Consider the following 16,531-nt stretch of genomic DNA (forward strand, 5'->3'; position numbering starts at 1 on the left):
GGCTCTTTTTGGGGGGGAAGAGCCCCCGTGGACAAAAAATTAATTTGAGCCCTGTATTATGGTAAATTAGTGTATCTCTCGCCTGTTGAGAGATATGAAATGCACGTGCCGCGCACGTGTGTGTAGTCCCATATACATCTTTCTGTGTACAGTGCTTCTAACTTCATGAAGACTTGGCCAAATTTCTTATCATTTTGATGATTCCAGAACCTTGCAGTATACATCTATGCTAGATGATCAACCTTTTCTGATCGATTTCACACCGTTTCTTTCACAATGCAATCGCATGACCAAAACTGGTCTTTAGCTTTAAGTTTTATATCACCTTCTAAAATTTCGAAACATGGCAATATTAGTACATCAATCTAATCGAACACGATATATGTGGGCTATACGATAGGGTATTCAAATTTTGGAATCGAGGGGCTAACTTCGAATGACCGGGTCATCACGTCCGGTCGGGTTGCCGAGTTGCAACTTTCGTGAAACGAAAGCGGAAGATCAGATGATCTAGGATACATGATCTAGCGTAGGGTTTTCACAAATTGTCGGGTAAAATGGACCACACCATTTGTAGATGAGAAGGGTTTATTAAACAAACATTACCCCAGACACTTTGTGAATAAAGGGGCATGTTTTCTCAAATGTTCTCGTTACCCGATCCGACCAGACGCAATAACCCGATGATTCAAAGTTAGCCCTCTTAATAATGGTTCTTGCATTTGTGTTGAAAATTAAAACCTCAAAACCCCAAATGTGAAGGTGTCGTATATAGTAGTTTATTCACTGGACTGTCAATCCAGTTGATGGGGGGGGGGGGGGGGTTCTAATCCATGCCCGGTACTAACGTCCAACGTCCAAGACATTAACTCACATTTACCACTCTCCACCCAGATGAAAATGGCAACATGGAAATGCTGGGGTGATATTAATTGCAGGGCCCGAGAAAAAAAAGAGTATTACACTGATGAGGCTGCCCCTTATACGTAGGACCCTATTATAATTATTGTTATCATCAAATGAAATATGCAGGTATCGAATCCGAAACCGTGTTCTTCAAGGAATATCCCATCGGAGCCTCTCAACGACTGTTCTTGGAGAGCAGATCCAGTACCCTATTGGTATTGCACCTACGGCTGTTCATGCTGCAGCCCATCCCGATGCTGAAGCAGAAACCGCCAGAGGTAAGATCAGCTTTAAAAGTACCCCTTGACATAATCTCACTAGAATTAGTCTTGACAGAAATTGTGACAATTCTTGCGACCAGACTCATAAACTATAGACTATTATAAACTTAGAAGTGATCGTGCACAGTTTTTCTCCGACTTGATTTGAGTAAAAATAAACAATGTTATTAAACAAATTGACTAAACTGACCTGAAATGAAAATATTTGTTTATTCAATGATTTTATCTATAAGTATTTATATTCTCCTATCTGTAGCAGTTCTAGGGGAGCATAGGGGCTAACCCCTCCTCCGAAAATCGCTTGATTGTAAACGAAATTAAGCAAAGCACATGTAACGATGATTATACCACAAGAATGTTTTATGAGATCTCGTCTCTTCTCGTCACCCCAGGAAGATGACTTGACGAGATCTCGTCTCTTCTCGTCACTCCAGGAAGATGATTTGACGAGATCTCATTCTTCTCGTCATCCCCAGGAATGGGACTTGACAAATACTAGCCCTTGTCATTTCGTCTCTCCACCCCTAGGAAAAAAATATTGATTACATTTTTTTTTTTGTCATTGGTCCGTCCTAGACACCAGAAAATGGAAATTAACAATATGCCTGGTCCCTAAATTTCGTTTTCTAGCTGGTAAAAAAACAAGTTGAACAAAAATCATTTGTTTTTTTTAGACAAAAGCGTAAAACCTTTGTCCACATTAGGGATATAATTTTCTCTTTTAGATGCTCGTCAGCGCAAGTAAATTATAGCAAGACAAGAATAGATGTTTAGACAATTAATACCGGACCTTGATACCCGTCACAAAACTACATTGGATTGTAAATGCTTGTCTCATCAAGAACATGTTTCGGTCTTTCAGGTGCAGCAGCAGCAGATACTCTCATGGTCCTCTCCGTCGATTCCCATACAGCCATTGCTGATGTTTCGGCAGCGGCTCCAGGTGGCCTCCGTTGGATGCAGACGTATCTCTTCAAAGATCGTTTACTGACACAGCACATCGTACGTGAGGCTGAGAGGGCGGGCTTTAAAGCTCTCGTGATTACGGTTGACTCGCCTGTTTCCGGTCTTGACTCAAAAGTCAGAGCAGCTCTGAACAAGGACGCAGCCATTTTCGCATTTCGGTATGAAATTTAATATTGTTCATCTGTAATTTAGATAAATAATTCTTCTACAAATATCGGATCAAGGAAGAAATCTTAATGTAAGGCAATTTTTAAGAATTGATGTTGTAATAATTGTATTCCTCCCGGAAAAGGATTGTAAAAATTGAAATTGTTTATCTTGATTTGTGTAGCTAATGGGGACCACATTTGAATATGAAAAGAGAAAATAATATAAAAAAACCTGCAGAGCGGGAGACAAAATAAGAAAGCTGGAGGGAGGGGGTGGGGGACATGACTCATTCCATCCACAACATCTCGGTCTCATCGGTTCCTCGCATTTTAGTTATGTCATGACGGGGCACAGAAACGCCAGTATTTATCTTCTCAAAAGTAATATAGAAAGGTTTAGTATACATTCATTTGTTTTCATCCGTTGACAGTTCGATTTTTTTCCTCAGCATGAGTAATTTTGAGGCAGACATTCCTTCTTCAAGAGCAGCCAAAGCAGAAGGAGACACAAGATATGTAAAATATGTACATCAGATGCAGTATAATGACTCGGCTACTTGGGAGGACATCAGATGGATAAAATCAATAACAAACCTTCCAATTGTCTGTAAGGGAATTGTGTCTGGTGAGTCTTTAATGTATTATCTTCGAACTGTATAGTATTATCATTCTATGCCATCTGATTAAAAGCCTAGTGTAAGATCCATCATCGATCTCATTGAAATCCAAGGACTATGAACGCAAGAAGTGTCACTTCTAAAGATATTACAGAACATCATTCAGAACAACCTCATTACTAAAATATGCACATTTTTGTCAAATGTGGTATTCTTTTCTATCCTATATACTTTGGAATCTGATAGGGATAAACGAATAGCTCCTATCAGCAGATAGGTTGGATCTATTTACAAAACCCAATTATTGCGGTGACATTTTCAGAACGAAATATGCAGAATGTTTGAAACTCCTCCTTTTCTTATGAGAAGTATATGTATTGGCAAGAAAGTGAGATTATTTCTTTCATCGTTGTCAATCAATTGCTATTTATATTTACATTTATATAGCTGACTCGGCAAGGGAAGCAGCGGACGCAGGGGTTGATGGGATACTGGTGTCAGCTCATGGTGGAAGACAATCAGATGTTGCTCCTGCTCCAGTGAGTTTTATTTCGTAAACAATTCATGACCGCGGGTTGGGATGTTTTTATGGTATATACTGATCCTAAATTTCGAATTGCCAGTATCTCAATATAATCTCAAATCAACAAATACCTACATCGTTCGAAACTCGACTTCAATTCACCTTTCCTCCTCGACAAATAACTTTGTTTAGATAATTCCATCTCTTCCTCTCTCTCTCTCTCTCTCTCTGTCTCATCGTCACTCTCATTCTCTCTTTCCATTCAAATTGTAATCCACACTCTTCTCTTTCAGAATGGTATACCGATGTTCCAAATTATGATCTACTTTCCGAGATTACTCACGTTTAGGCTTCCTCCCAAATTCATAGAGGTTGGCATAAATTCGTGCCTTGCGACCATTTTTTGGAACAATGGTTTCTGAAGAAGATGTTCAGTGACACTTGTAAAGTCTAATTGTCAGTCTAAGTCTCTGATTTGTTAATTTGCTTCGCATCGCCTTTGAAAACAAACGTATTTGCAGATCGATGCATTGGCCGAGGTAGTAGATGCAGTCCGTGGTCGAGGGATAGAGGTATACATGGATGGAGGAATAAGGACAGGAACAGATGTCTTCAAGGCTCTTGGGAGGGGTGCAAGAGCTGTGTTTGTAGGAAGACCTATATTGTGGGGACTCGCTTGCCAGGTATATAATTCATATTTAGCTCAAAGGTGATTTTACTTATTGATTGATCTATAAATGTATTTATTTGTCCACGTGTAGAATAAAACACCCTAATCAGGGCGAAATTCTTGTTCCTTAGGAAGTCCTTTATCTAGTACCGATCTCGAGTACCTATTTTGCTTTTTCTTCTGAATAAAGGGTACCCAAAATCCTTTTCGGACCCAGTTTTGAGTTTGTGTATAACAGGCAATAGGGGGGGGGGGCATGTTTCAAACACTGTCAGATGGGACTTAGTCTTCTGATAATTTAACCTCTTTCGGCACAGACTGATTTCTTGCTATGATAAACAAATTCCATTACACCACCCAAAACGCGTTATTCCAACAAATTCAAACTAAGCAAATGTTTATTATGATTTTCATGATCATGTCCAAATTAATTTCAAACAAACCAATATGAATTGTATATTCAGTGGCGGATCCAGGAATTTCGTACCGGGGGGGGGGGCACAAAATCGCATGGGGTGAAATATATGAAAAACGATGGAGCGAGTCGTCAGCGGCGAGGGAGTGGAACGACCAAGCGGGGGTGGGTCTGGAAGGGGGTCAGAACCCCTCCCTGAGTAGGAAACATTTGCAATTTTAGAACCACATTAGGTGCATTTTCAGGCACAAATTCCTGGAGTAATATGACGTAAAATTGCTTTCCCCTACCCCCTCAAATTACGAAGAGGGATCCAGTGGCGGATGATGGGATCTGGATCGGGCACACAGAAGATTTGTTTATGTTGGGAACCGGGGTAAAATGCAATAAATTATTTTAAAAAGTATTGCATTTTCTGTGTTTTTTTATATTTATGAAAACTGCCCCCTACCCTAGCCCCCGCTGCGTACATTCATGGTTCAGTGACAAAGCAATGGCCTCGTAACTGTGAGGCCTCAGGATCAAAACCGTGTCGATGTGCTATATTAGTGCCCTTTTGTCGGGCATTAATCGTTATTACTGTCATCAATGACTTAAGAGCGTAGGTCCCATAGTTGATAAGCAATGTAGCATACACATGCTTCAGCAGTCACGCAAAACACACATTGGCAAATTAGTATTTAATAAAATCTGAGAATGTATACTATTATCTAGATCTATTATTTTTCAATTATTTTTAAAATAATTCCATAAATTGGGGTAAAAAAAATTATTCCACCTTTATGAGCGACAGTGTACTAACACAATGGAGACCATAAAAAGCAGTGCACGATAACGTCTTTTTAAATCAAGTAACAGTTTAAGGGGGGTTTGACCCGATGACGATGCGGATACTGTGTGGGTCTGGAGTCTCTGGACACAATCATGATGGCGTTGTTCTATTCACATCACATTTTCACTTGGCAGCCCAAGGTGGGGGGGGGGGGGTTAAACCCCTTAACCCCTCCCCCATCCCCCACAGATCCGCCACTGGGATCTTTTGCAAACTGGAAGCAATAAGCATTGCATGTAGGTGATGGAAAAAAAGTGCTTGCGAAACGGATAGAAACTTCGCGGCCACAGGGATGACAGAAAATAATATGACAATGAAACCAGCAACTGTGGCAGGATTAATGGCGGGGACAATCTGCATGCTAAAAGAGCACTTAGAATACGTATATCGGAAAATTAATTCAAGACTAAGTTATAAGTTAGAAGTTAGAAGTTGGAAGTTATAAAGGAGATAAAATCTTTGGTATTAGTCATGTTCTACTTAAAATTGCATGCCCCCCGCCCCTTACCCGGTAAAAAAAAACACCTTCTTATATAGGATTTCCCGGCCAAATTCGCGTGTTTATCATTCGAATTCACTTACTTTGCATTTAAGTTAGCGCAGAATGGCTTTGTCATGCCAATTATCATTCAATTTTCCAGTTTTTGTATTTAATTTAGGATTTTGTTCGAAGGGTTTCATAGATCTGTCATTCAATTTAGAAACTGCTCAACTAGCATCGAAATTAACATTCACTTGTCGAAGCATAATTTTTATCATTCAAATTAACACCTGTCATTTGTATTCGTAATATATTTATTCAAGTTAGAAATGTTAGGGGGAAGAATTGCAACAAACTTTTACAGTTTTTAAATAATGCAGTTAAAATGCATGATTTGCCATTGAGGTCTAAGCTGTTATTCCATTTATTTATTTTCAGGACAATGCAGATGGGTGTAGTCAAACATAAAGTAAAGAAGGGGCGAAATCAAGGGATATGGCATTTCTGCACGGACATGTTCATATACCCGGCAAAAGATGGGGGTACCGTACCCTCAATCGCCCCTTTTACTACAGACTCGAATTTTACAACAGTAATTCACATCGTCTCTTATACCCAGCACACCCCTCTGTTTTTCTTAAAGAGTTTCATAGTTTACTTGCCCGCCAGCAGATCGTTGGCTAAAGACATGGCTAAATAATGAATCATGTTCAAATTGTTGACTCTAGTCCCTACCCCAGTCACAATATTGTACCCTTTTTCCATAATGAAATTATGATGAAATTATGATAAATTTATATTGAAACATAAGACAAACAACTTCCTTACATGAACATTTACAAATATACTGAAACCATCATGTCCGTAGATGCAAGTCTTTTTTTTCCTTCTTAACAATCAAACTGAAATGCTGATGAATATCAGATAAATCTAATAAGTATAAGTGTATAAATGCGAGAAAATGAAATATGATGAAATACACATGAAAAAACAATCTTGAAAGAAAAGGATGAGCTATAAAAAGTGTGTAATAAATGAGAAATGTATATTGACCATCAATTTAAGTGCACAAAGTGCTAATTTGAATGCTACAAATGAATTAGAATGCTAGAAGTACACCGTCGCGTTGTCAGAAAATCGTGTTGCGCCAAATCGAATGACCAAATAGCGAAAGAAGCATACGTAGATTCTAACGAAAATTCAATAGATTTGAAAACTAGAAAAGGGAATATAAACCCGAGATATACCTGACTGCACTAAAACCGTCGAATTTGAACGCAAGACAAATTAATTTGAATGACAAACTCGCGAATTTGGCCGGGAAATCCTATAATATCATCCCCCTTTCTTTCTTTTCCCTTCTCATTATTCTCCTTTTTCCCCTTTTCTCTCCTCCGTCTTTCCTTCTTTCTTCTTTTCGGCCTTTTCTCTCCTCTCTCTTTCCCTTTCCCCTCCTTTTTCTCCTCTCCCCTTTTCTTCCCTCCCACTTTTCATCTTCTTTCTCTCTTCCCTTTTTAAAAAATCTTTTTCCTCTCCTTTTTCTTTCCCCCTCCTTTTTCTCCTTTTCTTTTTGTTTTGGCCGGGGGGGGGGGGGGACGTGATCCCTGTGCCCCCCTCTGGATCCGCCACTGATATTATAGTCAGTAGTAAATGATAGCATATTGCATAATTTATTCAAAAGCAGATAACATAATGAAATATGAGAACTGATCTATTTTCAATTTGTATTGTTTGATTTTTTGCAGGGTTCAAAAGGCGTCTCCAGTATTTTAGAAATTCTCAGAAGCGAACTAGACAATGCCTTAGCAATCAGTGGTATGTATCAGAGTGTTAACTTTTAGATACAAGAGCAACGGAGGAAAGGGGCGAAAAGAGTGGGTCCAAACGTTTGAAAGGTACATAAGTCCAACATTTCCCCTCCAAAATGAATTCTTTTGTCCAGAATTATATTTTTAAGAGCCGTGCCGGCCCGTCGAAACTCACCGACTCACTAAACTGGCGAAGGGGGTAAAGGGTAGCACATTTTAGGTAGACTTAATTTTTCTTTTGGGGTAAATGACGGGTCCACTTCCACTTAACCGTGAATTAGCTTCTGCAACGGTGCAAGATGAATAGTCAACTTTGAACACTTTCAGCTGCAACCGTTTAAAAACAAACCATTACCTTGTCCACATAACGCATTATTGCATTGCTTTTTGTCTTGCTTTTGTTAGCACTGCTTTGTGTAAATCATCTTTAACTGAGAAATATGCATTCTGATAGGCTTTAAACCACTTTGTTCTTTACACTTATGAGTTCTATATAGAACTTTAGATCATTCAAGTAGTACATTACACACGCATACATTTTAAGGGTAATACGGTTGGTCAGAACGAAATTGTGAAAGGATGTTTTAATATGTTTATCGGGCCTGGATCCGCAAGTCGTGGCCAATTGAACATTGATTCATATATAATGATTATATATTTCATTTTCTTCACAGGTTGTACGAGTCCTGCTTGCATCCCATCTGATATGGTTGTCCATGAATCATATTACCATCGGAATCCCCCAAAGAGCAAGATGTAGTTTGGCGGAAGGCAGCCAGTTTGTCACTTCACCGCTTTTGTCTCTCCAATTGAGTCACTCTGGTTCTATATATGTCCAGCCAGTCTGTCCCTATACCATTTGGGTAATAATTAATAGCGTAGCTACTGGAAAGCGGTATGCACCCCTTATTTGAATGCGGGAAAAAAAAGATAAAGAAAAGGGCTAGGTGTAAAATGGCGGAGGTTTATAAAAAATTTCGGGGTAAAAATCATACTATATCAGCACTTGATCACACAAAATGTAGAGACGTGAGCTACTGGGTTAGTCTATTATATTCCCTTCTTCCATATCATAATGTATATTCTATAAATGACTGTGTTTTGTACTTCGTCAGGGGTGAAAATGTCAGAGGTGAAAAAAAAATGTCGGGGTAAAAATCAGTGCCGTCATTATTTCTCAGCACTCTATCACACAAAATGTAGAGACGTGAGCTACTGGGCTAGTCTATTATATTCCCCTCTTCCATATCATAATTGTATATTCTGTAAATGACTGTGTATTGTACTTCGTCAGCAGTGGCTTCGTATATATATATATATATATGTATAATACAAAGTGAAAAATAAATTTGAAACTTATATCTTGTGATCAGGTTTGCATATATGAATTTATAAGAAATTTCGATATTTTAAATTTGTTGATGTAAGTTTTAATGTTTATTTGATTTTGAGGAAGCAAGCAGATAGAATATTAAGATTGAATGGGATAAAACAGAATCAGTTATAAAGATCGCACAGAAATTCCTCAAATTTAGTCATCAAACCCATCTTTATGTTCATCCCAGCAAAGACTATTATGACAAGAAAACATTAAGAGAAAGACACGGATATGCTTATTCCCCCTCATCAATACTTTATTACAAAGTTTAACAAAGAATATCGAAGCTTCGCTTGAATGTCAGATAGTAGGCATACATGTAGTTATAGTAAACGTTGAGACATTATCTATCCAGGTGTTTGTCATGTGCATGCTTTCGACTTTTATGCAGAACGTTTCGAAAGGCATAAATTATTGTATTTGTTGGGTTAAACATAACATAGTGTAATTTTATATAATAACGTCAATTTGTGATTAAGAAACCGGTTTTTTGTTCTGCCAAATTCATGATGCATTTTGTTTAATGTGTAGACTTCTACAGATATGTACCTGCTGGAAAAGGGTAATCTCGCTAGTCAAGGACCGCTATTCATAACGTGAAACTTCCAAAACGTGAAGGACCGCTATTCATAAAATGGAAAGGGGTCGCTATTCATAAAGGCGTAAAGACCGTTATTCATAAGGACCGCTATTCATAATGTAAGATTAGGGTTGTCAATTCATAATTCACATTGAGGGTCATAAACCTTAAGGAACGCTATTCATAATACGAAACCGGGGTCGCTATACATAAACAGGAAGAAGGGGCGCTATTCATAATTTATTTTAGGGGTCACTACTCATAAGGGCCGCTATGAAATCATTTATAATATCAGATATAATAATATAATATATTATGACACAATCATTATATGCGAATCCTCCCCGAACCCCCCCCCCCCCCCACCCCCACATACACACGCGCGCGCGCGCGCACACACACGTACACACATACTGGTGGCCAATTAATTTATTTCTGTTTTCCCATTGTTTCTTAATTATTGTTGTGAGGGTGTGTGCGTGTGTGTGTGTGGTATGTGTGTGTGTGAGAGAGAGAGAGAGAGAGAGAGAGAAAGGGAAAGCTAGAGAAAGAAAGAGAGGATAGAAAGGCAGATGGAGAGGAGAGAAATATAGAAGAGAGGGAGCAGACAGACATTGAAAATATGAAAGAGAGACAGATTGGGGGTAAAGGGTGGTTAATGGAAAGAAATATGAATAGAAAGATGGATGAACATAGACCAAAAACAAAAACAGGTAAAAAAGGGGAGATTAAAGAGATATTAAAATATAAGAAAAATAACATGAACTGGCACAAAATCTGAAATAATTTTCGTCGCATGAAACACGCTGTTTCTCTAAAGCACTCCCATCATACAACAAAAATGTGAAATTTTCACACGCGTGAAGTTTCGCTTTTAAAGTGCTTTGAACAGCACAATTTGTTAATTCAATAGAAATTACAATTTTCAGTCAATTGTTGGTAAAAACAAAGGGTTAGGACCAAAGACGTTTAAATATACAGCCCTCCTAACTCATTGGTAAACATGACCATATTATGTATCAGAGCTTTTAAACATATAGTGGTGCTACTGCGTGAATTTAAGAAAAATCGTGATTATTAGAAAACTTTCATTAGCACATATCCAGTATTCATATCCGTGGGTTCTTACAAATTAATTTGGTACACAAATAGCGACCCCTGTCTTGAATACATTATGACACATAAATATTGATTGTTGCGTAACTCCAAACCTCCAACATATTGCGCGTAGGCCATTGTTACGTCAAGAGCTCTGCGCACATGATACACACATATGAATATTCATCTAACTGGCGTATCCTTGCGCGCGATTGGTCGAAAGTTTATTCCATGGTGATCGCGCATGCGCATAATGTAGTAAGCTAGCTTCGCATCAACAAACGCTCATTCTTGTCTTATCTCTTCGATTGGGAGCAAGCTCATTGAAATTTCGGAGATTTTACGAGGATTTCCACAAATTCCACGCCTGCAAGTGTCTGAGAAAGCTATTTCATCACAATACTAGCGTCTGTTTGTCGGAAACTTTACTTTTTTGTTCAGGTATACACGATAATCATGATAATTTCAGACATAAAATTATTATGTTTAATTTGATTGAATTTTCTGTTGAATTCCTGCACTATCAAAGTCTGCAGAATGTATATCCGTTGTAGTCATTTACAATTTTAAACACTCGAAGCTAATGTTAGACATTCAAACACCCTTAGTATAATTTATCTTTAAAATTTACCAAATCACGGTAATCATTATAATATATCTTTGATTTCAGAAGTTGGGAACTTCGGTTATCATTCCAGTGAATAACTGAACGAGATTCCTGCTCTGAGCAGGAGATTCAAATACCCAGACTTTGGAACAAACCTAAATCACAGAGACTCACATTTTCGAGCTTGTGGATGTACCAAAATATCTACCATGGAGATTTCACTTAATCTCGCTCAAAAGATCGAGGCTGATACTCCTACTCAAAACGGAGACTGGCAAACTCAGAATATACTCAACACAGAGACTCTCACTCGCGAGCCTGTGGACGAGCAGACTCAGTTTGACATGGATTCAGTTGTGGTCCCCATTCAGCTCAAGGCTGAGCCCCCTACTCAAGGTGGAGACTTCCAAACTGAAACTGGACTCAACACAGAAACTCTTACTTATGAGCAATTGGAAGAACAGACTCAGTCTGATACAGTCTCAACAGAGGCTCACACTCAGAAGACCGAGGCTGAGCCCCCGACTCCACGTGGAGATGAAGAATTTCAGACTCCTGAGAAAGCGTCATTGATTGACGCCCCGACCCAGTCCGGAGATACTGAGTTTCAGACTCAAGATCACATGGAAAAGCAAAAGGTAGGTTGCTTCCGAATACTGTCTTTTCAGATGTTGCATGAGGAAGAGTGGAGAGAGTATCATAGTCAGAGAGAAAGAGGGATGTGAGCGAGAGAGAAATGAACAAACACAAGCAAATAAATGAACTAACTTGACTATCTAAAAGACATTATGGCAAATGAGTTGGAAGTGTTGAATATTCATCTAATGCTCAGACTAGGAAAACAAAAGTCTGCCTTTGAGTATATTATGACGAAAAGATATTCAATTGCCATTGCCTTCAGACAATTTTTTAATTTCACAGATCACTTTAAAAAAAAAGTTTTGTTAACTTAATCATCAACTTTTACGATACCATTACAGTATTACAATACCTTGCTGCAAGTAGTCAGTGCAATCAGCGGAGTATCAGCTGATACCTCCCCTGAAGTCCTGGCCATGATTCTTCTGGAACGCTGGCAGGAGAAGGACGCAGAGACCCAGCGCCTGAGCGACGAACTCATAAGGAATGATGAGGAGAAGACCACCGCACAGGCCCAAGTTAAGGTATTCTTGATAATCTCAATTAAATTCTCCAAATGTATAGTTTAATTTTTTTAACTTAACATCGTAATAAAATTAAAACGTATAGCATTACAGCCACAGGAAACAGCAATAATGATAAAAACTAGCAAAATCATAATTATCTCTTTTCTAGATAAAACTAAAAGTAACGATTTGACCACGCCCAAAGTAATCAAATTTGCAATGTTTAAAACACATTTTCTACCCCATTTCAATTCTTACTGTTTATGACTTCTAACATTATATAAACAAACATTAATATGACTTTTGCCATTTTTTCTCCATAAAATACCTCGTCAGTTTTCATGTATATTATATATGCCATATTTTTCTTTGAAATCCATTTTCTTACACATCTATCTCTCCAGAACTTGATCACCGCGGCTTGTTCCATCTCCGAGGCAACGGAGGACTCCACCCCAGAAGATGCGGCTGAGAAGCTCCTCGAGGCTCGACAGGTTCTCGACGTCCGGCGTTCCGACTGCACTGCAACTTGGAGAGAAAGATTTAGGACCATGACAAACAAAATGGACCTCCAGATCAAGGTAATTAATTACCGTTTGTGTGTGACATTTGTAAGATTTTTAAAGCAAAAACAGTATAGTGCATCTGAATAATAACGTTTTTTTTTTTTTTTAATTTGCTTTGCTATTTTTGTTTTCCTTTTATGGAGGCAATGTTTTCTTTTTTTTTATATAAAAAACGATTAGTGAAAAGTTTACAAAAGTCTGATTTAACATTTTACTATGCTAAACATTTAATGGATTCATTATAATTGTAAACATTTTAATCTTAGTTTACAACATCTTTCTTCTTATCTATTTTCTATTATCCTCGTATTCATTTTCGTATTTGTTCTTTTTTAGATTTCAAACTCTCTTTATAATTAAACGCGGCCGTAATTAGTTTTTAGTTATATTTACATTTAATAATAATATTTCTTATGAAATTTATCTTTATCAGCCTCACCCCACCACCCCCCTTAACCTTCACCACCCCTTCATTTCTTTCACTGTATCACTGCTGACCATAAACCATTAGTTGTTTTTGGTACGGTCTTCGTTTAGTCATGTCAGTTCATATACCTCATCTTGATCATCTCCTATCTTCTTCATTACATTTTCTTCATTATTTTTCAAAATTATCCTTAACATCTTCCTCTCTTGTTCATTCGAATGTTCTTGTGCTATTCTATTATTCATCATCTCCCCCTTCTCTCTCTCTCTCTCTCTCTCTCTCACCCACACACACACACACACTCCCCCTCTCTCTCTCTCTCCATCTCTCTCTCTCTCTCTCTCTCCCTCTCCCCCTTTCTCTTCCTTTTATTTCTCTCCATCTCCCTCATTTCACCGTGTCCACCGTGTCCTTTTCATGTTCTTCATATCCTCTTACCTATGTTTTCATTCCCCTCTCTGTCCTTCTCCCCTTTTTCCATTGTCCTTCTTCCTCTCCCTCTCCTCCCCGGCCGTCTCCTCCTCCTCCTCCTCCACCTTTAGACCTTGGCCGATCCAATCAAGCTGATCACAGAGAGCATGAATGCTATCCAGTCCCCAAAGGTCCTGGCCCAGAACCTCAGACAAGCTTGGGACCAGGTCCAGGCTCAGAATGACGAACTTGAACTAGATTTGATGGTAAGGTTATCAACAATTCAGGTCAATTTTACTCTTTGCACAACCGATAAACAGTACAGAGAACAAATAAACCTGAATTCCAAAAATAGTGAAAATGTACAGAAACTTGACAATAATAAAAAGTATAAAATAGATATTGCCATTTCCAACACAACAGTTTTTAGTGAAATTCATAAATAAAATTAAAAACATAATCAAACAAATTATTGCACGAGCCGTCGCTAAAATTCTTAGTGATTTAATTGAGAGTGTACAATCGCCACTGAGTTTATTTATCATTAATTGTTTAAGGCGAAAGTTTATCCCTTCATCAGCAAAACGTTTACTGCCCCCCACCAATTTAAGTGTCACTGATAATTATATTGCTCTTTACTTCTCTATTTTAGACGGCCACTGATCGGGTCAAACAATTTGAGTCGCGCTTGGAAGCTCAAGCACAGGACGTCAAGGTAAATTAAATCCACATTTTATTGACAAACATTACAATTAAAACAAATTCTTCACCTTAGTGAATAATGTTATTGGTATAGCTTCAACACATGCCAGTAGTTTTACACTTTAAGTTCTTACGAATCTAATGATGAAGACATAAACTAGAAGACTTTTGTGAAATTCGGGAAGGTTCCAGATTCGCGAAAGCTTAATGCCACGATATAAACGAATCACAGCACTAATCGCGTTAGCATAATACAAAAAATATACTTTTAATCTTACAATATAAATTCACTTCATAATAAGCAAAGGTAATTTGGAAATAGTATCATCAGCCTTGATTTTTCCTTATCAGTGCCTCGCCACCGATGTCGGCGTCTGCCTCGCACCCGATATCAACCACTCCGATGTCGTCGTCGAGCTCAGGTGGTCTTTCGACGACCTCCAGAAGGAGATCGCGGCAAAAGAAGAGCAGATCGAGGTAATAAAACAGAAAAATAATTTGAACATTTAGAAAGATCAGCGAACATATTTCTTTTAACCAACAGTTGTGTAAATGCTGATAAGATCTACTGTACGCCTACAATTTGATGATAGAGAATAATACCTCTGTATATTAATTATTATACTTCCTACACGTATTATCAAAATAGAACCTGATATCAATGATGACCTATATAGATAGTAAATGAGTGGAAGATATAAGACGAGAGGGATTGGAAGATAAAGAGAATTTAGGAAACAGACAGTGATGAAGAGAAAGTCGAAGGCGACAGAGATGCAAAGGAAAGGGCAGACGTTTAAAATTTAAATTGCGTAGATGGTGTTTTTTAAATAAATATTAAACATTACAAATGCAGTCTGGCAAGTCATCTCATTCAATACGCATTAGAATCCAAAATAAAATACATTGAAGAAAAATATGTAGCAAATTGGCAGATTTTGACTGATTCTTTTGAAACCTTATAGGATCTTCTGCTCAAGATGAAGGCTCTGACGTCATCCCTCGAGGACCTCCAACCCCTCCTTGTTCCCGAGCCCAAGAAGAAAGAGAAGAAGAGGAGCAAGAGACTGCGCCTGAAATGGTGGAAGAGGGCACCTGAACAACAAGAGGTATGGGTCAGCCCCCCCCCCCCCACCCCCGCCGCCGCAGCCCTCTGCAGTCATAATGATGAATACGTAACTAATTGAAATACGTCAATATTTATAGGTGATTTAATCTGGTGTGGTAGTTCGATATAAAACATGAGAACTGCCAAATGAATTAGGCAGCTGGTAAATTATGCACTTGAGCTGGAAACATGAATGTTATTATACAATTTATTATTTACTATAAAGAACTAACCAAATCATCTACATGTACGTTGCATTCTATTATACTATATACTTAATTAATGATAATCATTTTGATCGGGAGTTTCTATATGTTCGGATTGTCCTTTTTTCGGATCGAAATCGTAGAATAGGTTTAATACGTGTAATATCTGTAACATTATACCAACGAGTTTTTTTTTCTTCTGAAACTGAGTAAGGTCTAAGTAGACAATTTATTTGAGGTGAAATTAATGTTTCATCGTTTGATTGTGATTGGTCATTTTCTTATCACGTGACAGGAGTCCAACAGTTATCTTGAGAAGTTGCAAGAAGGTCTCATCAAACAAAAAACAACCATAAGGTAAGTTTATTTTGAGTTGAGTTCAAATTGACTTTGCCTTGTTTTAGATACAATATGGGGAGTTATGATATGATAGCATAATCATGTTTATGATAATCATCTTTTCCTATTTCGTTCAATGCAATATTTCTACATCACATCCCCCTCCCCCTCTCTTTCTCTCTTATTTCATTTCCTATCCTTCCTTTAATAATTATGTTATTCCATACTCTTGAACCCGGCCTTTTTTCATTTTCCCATCACCCTTAAAACTCTTCATCACACTTTCACCACAACCTTGTCTACAGTCTTCTCGAGG

At 38.1% G+C, this 16,531-nt stretch overlaps 1 protein-coding gene across 1 annotated transcript in view; it reads left to right on the forward strand.

Annotated features, from left to right (window-relative positions):
- LOC752960 overlaps positions 1-16,531 on the forward strand; it is a 49,899-nt gene that overhangs the window by 4,277 nt on the left and 29,091 nt on the right. Inside the window, exons 3-8 of the mRNA XM_030985955.1 lie at positions 1,033-1,184; positions 2,050-2,311; positions 2,752-2,927; positions 3,367-3,458; positions 3,964-4,125; positions 7,586-7,655. Of these exons, the coding sequence (XP_030841815.1) occupies positions 1,033-1,184; positions 2,050-2,311; positions 2,752-2,927; positions 3,367-3,458; positions 3,964-4,125; positions 7,586-7,655 (914 nt within the window). The remainder of the gene's footprint in view (positions 1-1,032; positions 1,185-2,049; positions 2,312-2,751; positions 2,928-3,366; positions 3,459-3,963; positions 4,126-7,585; positions 7,656-16,531) is intronic.

The sequence above is a fragment of the Strongylocentrotus purpuratus genome, unplaced genomic scaffold (assembly GCF_000002235.5).
Source record: "Strongylocentrotus purpuratus isolate Spur 01 unplaced genomic scaffold, Spur_5.0 spur5_scaffold_15, whole genome shotgun sequence".
In the NCBI taxonomy this organism is placed as follows: domain Eukaryota; kingdom Metazoa; phylum Echinodermata; class Echinoidea; order Camarodonta; family Strongylocentrotidae; genus Strongylocentrotus; species Strongylocentrotus purpuratus.